Source organism: Antechinus flavipes, chromosome 6 (assembly GCF_016432865.1).
Source record: "Antechinus flavipes isolate AdamAnt ecotype Samford, QLD, Australia chromosome 6, AdamAnt_v2, whole genome shotgun sequence".
Classification (NCBI taxonomy): domain Eukaryota; kingdom Metazoa; phylum Chordata; class Mammalia; order Dasyuromorphia; family Dasyuridae; genus Antechinus; species Antechinus flavipes.
Genome location: NC_067403.1, coordinates 101851145 through 101860728, shown reverse-complemented (window position 1 = coordinate 101860728; position 9584 = coordinate 101851145). Strand labels below are relative to the sequence as shown.

Sequence of the window (9584 nt, the reverse complement as noted above, 5' to 3'; positions counted from 1 at the left end):
GAAGATCAAACAAAACAATATTTGTTTTAAAATAAAAGCATGTAACACAGTGCCTCGCACGTAGTAGACAATAAATGTTTGTTCTCTTCCCTTCCCTATTCTCAAGGACTCAGAATCAGACCAGACCCCCAAGTTCAGATTCAGAACCAGGAATCACTCAGCAAGCCTCTGCCCATGACTTATTCTAAATCTAAGAAAATCCCCAACATACAACTTGGGACCTATCAAAATCATAATATTGGGGTTAGGCAGGGACCCAATTAGTCTGTTGGGGGAGTGGGGAGACACACACACACACACACACACACACACACACACAGACTCAGAGAAAGATAGAAAAGTGTGTGTGTGAGTGTGTGTGTGTGTGTGTGTGTGTGTGTTTATGAGTGTGTGTATGAGATGCTCAGTGGAGTAGTGAGAGGAGAATATTCCTTACAGATGTAGTAAATACTTTATGAGGTCTTAATGTATCTGCACAGCTAGACTCAATGGAAGAAAATTAATACGAGTCCGAATTTCTATGCTTAGTAGATAGTAACTTACATGAAAGCAAGGAATTTCAGGCTGTTTCAAATAACAGAAATTTGTGTGAATTGATAGTGATATAAGCAGAACCTACAACAGGATAAGTAAATAAGAAAATCTGGATTGTAAGAAATTGAAAAACCAACTCTGGTTCTGGGGAACAGAAAAGAAAATATATTTCCCTCCCAGGTCTGTCCTAAAGCCAGTTCTTAAAGATTCTCAAGAGATGATTTACCCCTGAGAAATCAGAAAGCACCACAAGTTGGGGCTTGACTTATTGTTGAATGTCTAGACTTAAGTGATAAAGAAAATATTAGCCATAGCAAATTAAACTCAAAAGAGTATTCTGCACATTTTTTTCCCAGAGAAATAATTGTTAAACATTACAACCCTGCTAAGCCTCCTCTTAACAGAAAGGACTACTTTCAAAACTACTACTACTACTACTAACTACTACTAACTAAAGTACTACTTTGGTACTACGACTACTAACAAAGGGACTACTAAGAAAGAAAGTTGTATACATTGTCAGATGCTATCAATATTTTAGGCCGTTTTACTTAATTTTCCTATCTGTCCATTTCTGAGTGGGACAAGGAGAAGTTTAAATATTAGATAGAGGGGAAGCAGCTTTCCAGAAATAACTGATATAAAACCAAAATCAGTAAAAGTTTCTTTTAAAGTTTTTTTCTTTTAAAATGTTTTTATTATTTTATATTTGACAAACAAAACTTTAAAAAAAACTACCTTAAATAATATATTACAAGTTATTGTATTTTAAAATGAGCTTCCTAGATACCCTTCAAATCAAGGATCTTATGACCTCCAGGTTTAAAATCCATATTCCATTAAAATAGTTATATGGAAAATCCAAGTTTTTTTCTTTCCCCTGAGGCAATTGGAGTTAAGTAGCTTGGGGTCACACAGCTAGGAAATGTTAAGTGTCTGAAGTCAAATTTGAACTCAGGTCCTCCTGACTTCAGGGCTGATGTTTTATCCACTAAGCCACCTAACTGCCCCGAAATCCAAGTTGTTTTTTTTTTTTAATTCTGTATCATTCTAGATTTTAAATTGACCTTCCATACATACTCTTCAGATCCTCTAGATCAGGGGTCCTAGTGGATCAGTGATGCAAGTTAGAATAAGTCTTTGACATTTCCAATTAAAGATGTATGAAAAATAGAAATTACTTTTCTATGTGTTTATTTCTGGCTTAAAGATTCTATTATTGACCAAGGAATATGTTAGCTAGCCTTGCACAGTAATTGCTGAAACATAATAGTTGTACATCTTTGACTGAATTTTTTTCTTCCTTCCCAACAGGAAAATGGTGGATTCAAGACAATGGACTACTGAACATTACCCAGGTGTCATTTTCAGACCGAGGCAAATACACATGTGTCGCTTCTAACATCTATGGCACCGTGAACAATACAGTGACACTGAGAGTCATCTTTACCTCTGGGGACATGGGCATCTACTACATGATTGTCTGCCTGGTGGCTTTTACCATAGTCATGGTCTTAAACATCACCAGACTCTGCATGATGAGCAGCCACTTGAAAAAGACGGAGAAAGCAATCAATGAGTTCTTTAGGACAGAAGGAGCAGAGAAACTGCAAAAAGCCTTTGAGATCGCTAAGCGTATCCCAATCATCACCTCAGCCAAAACTCTTGAGCTTGCCAAAGTCACCCAGTTCAAAACCATGGAGTTTGCCCGCTATATTGAGGAGCTGGCCAGGAGTGTCCCTCTGCCTCCCCTCATTATGAACTGTAGGACGATAATGGAAGAAATCATGGAAGTGGTGGGCCTGGAGGAACAGGGCCAGAACTTTGTGAGGCACACCCCCGAGGGCCAGGAAGCTACGGATGGGGAGGAAGTTTATACAATCCCCAACGCGCTCAAGCGGAGTGACTCACCCACTGGCGACTCCGACGCCTCGTCCCTTCATGAACAGCCTCAGCAGATTGCCATCAAGGTGTCTGTTCACCCACTGTCCAAAAAGGACCACATGGAAGACCAAGAGGGGGTACAGGTAGAGATCAAGGATGAGGAGGTGCTTGCGGCAGCAGTTGTCCCAGAGGAGCCAGAATCACCCACTGAGCCTCTGGCAGAAACTGAGGCTTGTAGGGAGGTAATGCCTCCTGAAGCAGCACCCCCTTCAGAACCTGTGCCCTCTCTAGGGCAGCTGGAATCTGCTCACCTGAAGCCTACTGAGCCAGCCATGGCAAATGTAACAAATACCTGTATTATTTATGAAAGCCATGTATAATACTTAACTCTGAAAAAGCTATGCATATCGAGAAAATCAGGGGCTGCTCCTTGTAACACAGATATAGTATGTACTTGCCGCTAAAGCCTTACCAGTAGACTTATCATAACATACATAGGAGTGATGCTCTTTTAAAAGGGGAAAGCTATTAATGCAGTGTGTGTTATTGTGTGCACGCGTGTGTGTGCACCTAGAACTCCTCCCTCCTGCCTTACACACCAGACACACCAGTGGATAGAAGAGATGGTCTTGAACAGACTATGGCCCATTAAGTTGTGGACTGAGATGTTTTAGGCCATGTTCTCTTCCAGGCTGAATAACCTGGTGGCAGAAGGCACCCTTATACCATATGTCCTTCTGAGTTTGAGAGCTCCTTCTGTTCTCTGCTGCAGGAAGTCCCCTCTCTTCCCTTAGTAATTTGTACGCTGCATTTCTTTTCCCTTTTAAAAAGTATGTCCATGGATTATTTGGCACTTTCTCCCCCATTTCAATGCTGTTTGGTTATGATAGAGTAATTGTTATTATATTAATATTAATTGCTCTTTCTGGTTTAGTTGTCTTTGCCCTTATTGTCTCTCTATATTCATATTTTTTCCCCTTGAAACATTTACCTCAGAGACTTTTGTATCAGCCTCTTGTTCCAGGGCTGACATCTAGTAGCCGTTTGTAGAGCTGCAAAGAGTGACTAGACTTCCTGGAAAGAAGTCACGTTTCTCTTTCTTTCCCTATCCCTTCCTTACTTTCCTCTGTTGCATTTTGTACAATGAAATTGCTATTGTGAACATGAGGTTCCTGCCCAGGATGCAGCACTTTAAGAGCCAAATAAAAATCTGTTTACCAATTGGATTCTGAGGGCCTTTGGAGAGCCCCACTGACATGTGGAGGGAGATTTTCAGAAGTTAAATGTGTCTGTTCCCCAACACCCCACACCTCAATCCAGTTTTATTCACAGATAGACAGTGTCATTCTCCATACACTAAGATCCTAGAAACAGTTGTGACTTCAGAAATAAAAAACATCAGACATATTCTCGGAGAAGTCTTTTTAGAGAAGCTCCCCTGAAGCTGTCATTAGGTGACTCAAACAGAAGATAAGATTGAGTGATATGAAACTCCACGAAGGTTTAGAACCAGATGTGTTGAAGGGAACATCTGGCCAACTCTTGGCCCAAGGGATGAGATAGAAGCCTTCTGTTCCATAGAACACTCATACCAGATCTCCTACCAAAACTGCTGTTAGGGTCTGTGGGAGGAATGTAGCTATGTGAGAGGCAGAATAGTTCCAAAACAAAAAACTAGATTCAAGAGACTTGGGCTTTAATCCTGGTTCTGCCACTAACCAAACAAGTAAGTGACCCTGAATAAAGCACTTCTTAGCTTCAAGGTTTCTTATCTGGAAAATGAGGGGGTAAAACACAGTCTCTTAAGATACTTTCTGGCTCCAACTTTTGATCCTATGATGAGCTCCTTATGGGAAAGTTAGATTATATCATCTCCAAAGATACTTTCAGCTCTAAAAAAAAATCTATAATGCTATTACTAGTAGAGAAAGAGAATGAGAAATATGCTATGGGTAGTAGAGGAAGGAAGGAAGGAGAGGAAGAAAGATGGGAAGGAAGAAGGGGAAGGAAAAAAGGAGAGGAAGAAAGGAAATAAGCATTTAGCACCTATCATATGCCAGGCACTAGGCTAATCAAGGATTTCTTTGTTTACTCCTTGGAATCCTAACATTTCTATATTTATTAAACCAAAAGAACTAAAATCAAAGTCAAAACAAGAAGAAAACTGACCTTTTTCTCATGTTTTGGAATGCTCTATGAAAAGGAATTCTTCATATTAACATGACCTATGTTGTTTTGCTTTAAGACAAGTAAAGTTGTTAACTTTCCCTTTTCTGAGCAATAGAGTACCATCTACAAAATGTATGTGTCCAAATTTCATCAAATAATAGATAGGGAAACTAGGAGGACTAGCAAACTAAAAATAGGTAGATTTCAATAATCTAGTCTAATCTCCAGAAAAGAGTAACTACAGTCCTATAGGCACATTTGGACAAAAACACACACATTAAAAAAAAACAAAAAACAAAAAACAAGCTACATCTGTGCTTCCCAGGTGCTGCTTATTAGTTGTCATTGTGTCACAGTAGAAAGTGACTGATTCTGCTATCCAATAACCTGAGTTCATGTCCTGCCTCTGACACTTACTTTGAGTAACCATTGGAAATCATTTGACCTCCATCTTCAGTTTCTTCATCTGGAAAATGAAATGATCTCAAATTACCTTTCCTATTCCTGTTCTAAGATTCATTTTTAGTCAAGATAACATGGTATCCTTGGTTTGTGAAAAAACCCTAGCCTTTGGTTTAGGGATCACCTAGAAAAATCTTTGTTTACTTAAAGCTGGTGGTATGAGAGAGAATACTGACATCATTCCACTGAGTGAGCATTACAGCATCTGTATGAAGAGAGGTTCATTGTTAAATGCACAAAACCATGTACATTATGGATTTATCCATAATTTCCAGTAACATAAATTGTAACTGGAGAAAGCTACATTCGAAGCTGGTAATAGCTATAGATTTTGCATATGTAGCGATTATAAGAAAAAAGGAAATTGGAATGACCTTTCTAAAACTGCCTCTGCATCAGGAAGTCTTAGTTCCCTGTTTGGTGAGGTTGATGGCAATTCTCATCTACTGTGGAGAGGTAACAATTATGTTTTGTGGAATGGGAAAGTGAGATTACTCTGGGCCCCTATTTGACTTGATAACAGTGAAAGAGAGAACCAAACCTTACTCTGACGAACAATAAAATGTTTAACAGATGTGTGAATTTCCTGACATGAGCAGTTAGCAAGTGGTATTCCTCCTCAGGTGTACAGATCCATAATCGCATCAACTTGGGCCTTCCTCCCTTGGTACAAATTGAGATCCATCCACAATTTCTCACCTTTGCTATTCCAGTCCCATGTCATCTGATAAATCCTCCCAAAGAAATATTCAGCATCAACCACCATACTGGAGGCATTCATAGATAAGTCTTTTAACATTTCATGATTATGTGAGATCACCAAGAATTAAGATGTGTACACTGGGTAACAGACAAATTTAGTAAGTACTCATTATCTACATAATTTGCTCTGGAGTCAGAGAATTAGATTAATCCAACCTCTAATATTTATTACCTTTGGCACATCCTTTAATCTGTCGGCCTCAGTTTCCTCATCTGTAAAATGAAGGGGCTAGATTAGATGACCTCTGAGGTGCCTTCCAACTGTAGATCAATCATCTTGTAATGTTATGATTTAGAATGTTCTCTTTCTAATTCTGAGCTTGTCAGTCATTGTACCTCCCACAATCACATGTGTATTTCCCTTCAGAAGCATCTTACTCCACATTGGTTCTGATTTAATGACAGGTAGCTAATAAAAGAGAGATTTTCCCATGAAGCAGGAATAGAGATGGGTATTCAGAAGACTGGTTTTCATCACTTCAGGCTAAAGGAGGTAACCTGATTTTTCTAACTTCACAAAACATCTAAAATGTTCCTTTGCATGGGAGCTCTCCCTTCATCAATATTTTTCCATTCTGGCAGCTTGGTCTGGCCCTGTACAACTTCTCTTGTTGGGGTCTCAGATCTGGGGAAACTCCTTTTCTAAGCTGAATTTTCAAAAATAAAAGTGATACAGAAATTCAGAATAATCCAACTGAAGTGCACCCAGAGAGTGCATGTTTTTTAAAGCTTCATAGCAAATTAATTCCAAGCCATGTCCTTTGGATCTTAGGCAGTCACCCTAAAATCAGGCAGATGCTCAAGTTTCTGAGTAATGCTTGTCTTATCTCAAGACTCATTCTTGTATGTGTGCTTCTTAAAAGACTGGAGAAGCCTTGGAAATATATGTCTATTTGATCCACTTAAATGACCTGTCAGCTTGGTTGAACTTGATTAGGTTCTCTTAAGTGGAAAATACAGAATTTTATATTGAAAATATATGTAATTTATAATAATTCTGTTTTATATATTATATTTTCATATGCTTAGGGCACATATGCTACTGTCCACACCTTTTGTACATCATAATGAACAGAAATAAATACCAATACTTGACTCAGCTTTCTAGGAACCAAATGTGGTACAAGGTGTATCAAAATCTTAAGTATCTGAATGTTCTCCATCATCCCAAGTTCTCTTGTCCTGTGATTTTAACATCCCTAGAGATATGTACACGATGCTTATGAGCATCCTTTTCAGGACCAAGCGACCTGACATCTTACACAAAGAGGTGGATCCTTAAAGGGGAAAGAGTACTGGCTTTAGGAGTTGGAGGACCTGGATACAAATTTCACTTCTGATGCTTACAATCTGTGTGATCTTGGACAAGACATTTTCTCTAATGCCTCAATTTCCTCATCTGTAAAATGAGCTTAAACTCTAAAGCCTCTGAAGTCCTTTCCAGCTCCATCTGAATCTGTGATCTCTTCCTCTATTGGAAATAAGTTTTGTTTTTTGATAGAAATTCAGATTCATTTCACTTGGGAAAATGAGTATAAGTCCACAAATTTATATTTCAGTTATGTAGATATATTTCAATGGAACAAGAACATGAATTAAGTGAGTGCTTCAACTGTCACTATGGTGTGAGATCAGCACAGGTTTTCTTTTTATTTCTAGTGATCAATGTGAGGTGCCAAAAACATTTGGGGGATATTAATTAGGCAAGAGAGGCAGAGAGGCAGGGCAGCCAAGAGACCAGAATTGTAATGTCATTCTCGCAATGTGTGTGACTATAAACCTCATTGGGCCTCATTGCCTCATCAGTGAATTCAAGAAAGCTGGATTATTTCAGCTTCTAATTTTAACCTGGTGTGAATAAAAATCTAAACCAACACCAACTAACTCATATATAAAAACTCCAACTTAAACCACTGAGGGAACCTGATTTTAGAAATGGAATTCAGACACTTTTTTTTTTCTGTTTTAAACATATTAGAAAGAGGATAGAATCAATGCTCACACTTTGAAGTTATAATCTATGATTGAATCCTTACAGAGATTTCATATTTGTCACCCCTAGCATTTCATTAATAAGATAATGTTGTTTTGGATCCATCTTTCCAAATGCAGTTTAGCTATTTGATTCAGTCTTGGACAGCCTTTTGTTATTATTTGGAGACTTTAATTCCCTTATCTCTGATTCAGTTTCTATGATCATTGATAAACTTGTCTTTTAAAACTTTATCTTATCTCATTGTTCGTTCATTCAATAATTATTTCTAAGTACCTATTGGCTTTGGGATACTAATTTTTACAATTTTAAAAATCAACGAAAAACATTCTGTTGTTGCTGTTAATGATGATGAAAGACAGAGTGGCTTAATGGTTAAAGAATTGTCCTTGGCAACAGAAAGACCAAGGTTAAAATCCTGCCTCTAGCATATACTGATTTTGTGTTCCTGAGTAAGTTAACCTTTCAGTTCCCAACAACTCCCTAAGACTAAGTTGAAGTTGAGTTTTAGGTTCTGCAAAGGTGGAAGGGGTTTCCAGAGTGGGGAGTTCTCATGTTATGACAGGGTCTACACACCCTCCTATTTCCACCCCACCCCTGCAAAAAAAATGTTGATAGAATTAAGAATTATGTTTTGGATTTTAAAAAGCTTTGTAGGAATGAGGGGAGATTTGGATTTTAGTGAAGCTATTTTTTTATCTTATCCAAAAGCATGTGTTTTGAATATTATACAAGTAAATGCTCTATGAAGGCAATAATGAACAATGAGTCTTTAATTGAGACTTTTAAAGGCTGAGGTATAAATGATCAAGTCCCAGAGAGTATTACTATATTCAAAAATTGAATAGAGAGACAACATAAAAAGCTACAAAGCAGCATTTCTACTCAAATGTTGTCATAATTGCCTTCCATCTAAACAAAAAATCAGAAGCCTTCAAGGTATCTCTCAGACATCACAGAGTGGTTAAAAGCTCATTAGGCTCAAAGAGAATGACCACACTGAAGTCTGGTTTGTTATAATTCAGTCATTCTGGGAGTCCTTTGTTGCCATGTAATGGGTATATAAGCAAATGAAAAGGGGATTTCTTTGAGCAAAAATATCATAAAATTGTCTGGTGATTTTGTGAACTGTAAATGTTCTTTCACAGATGTAAACAAATGGCAGCATCTAATGGATGTAACAACAGCCAAAAAAAAAAAAAAAAAATGTGATCCATCCTGTAAACTGATTGTTGCTTCAATAAAAAAAAAAAAAAATTGCACAGGATTGTTAAATGTGTGTGTGTGTCCCTCCCGAAGGACAGTTTTTCAAAAACAAGTGTAGATTTACTGTGGATTTCCAACATATGAATCTGTACTCAACTAGTTTTGTGAACAAATTTTCCATTTGTGCAGACTTTTGGAGGGAATAGTAAAGTGGAATAACTTTTACAAAACTTATCTTTATCTGAATAAGGAAGTCTTAACTCTCCATATGACATGATTTATAGTCTTCATCCTTTAGAATTTAATTTTGGGGACAGAAACCTATGTACCACAGTTTTAATTCCCTGCCCCCCACCCCTGCCAAGTAGAACCAAACTGTCAGACCTAATAGGTAAAGTCTCCTTTTATCCAGAAAATTCAAATAATTGGAATACTTCACTGTCAGAGAGCTGTCTTACCAAGAAGCTGATGAAAAGTCCTAAAATAGAAGCAGATTTCAAGGGAATGTTCTGATTGGTTAATTAGTCAACCCAGAGACTAGTAACTGAATGCAACTAGATCAGAAAGGAAGAAA

At 37.8% G+C, this 9584-nt stretch overlaps 1 protein-coding gene across 2 annotated transcripts in view; it reads left to right on the top strand.

The window, feature by feature from the left end:
• Positions 1-9066, top strand: part of MFAP3L (microfibril associated protein 3 like) — a 66955-nt gene extending 57889 nt beyond the window's left edge. For both annotated transcript variants that reach the window (XM_051965991.1, XM_051965990.1), the window contains exon 3: positions 1849-9066. In XM_051965991.1, the coding sequence (XP_051821951.1) occupies positions 1849-2798 (950 nt within the window). In that variant the 3' untranslated portion in view covers positions 2799-9066. The remainder of the gene's footprint in view (positions 1-1848) is intronic.
• The last annotated feature ends 518 nt before the right edge of the window (positions 9067-9584 follow it).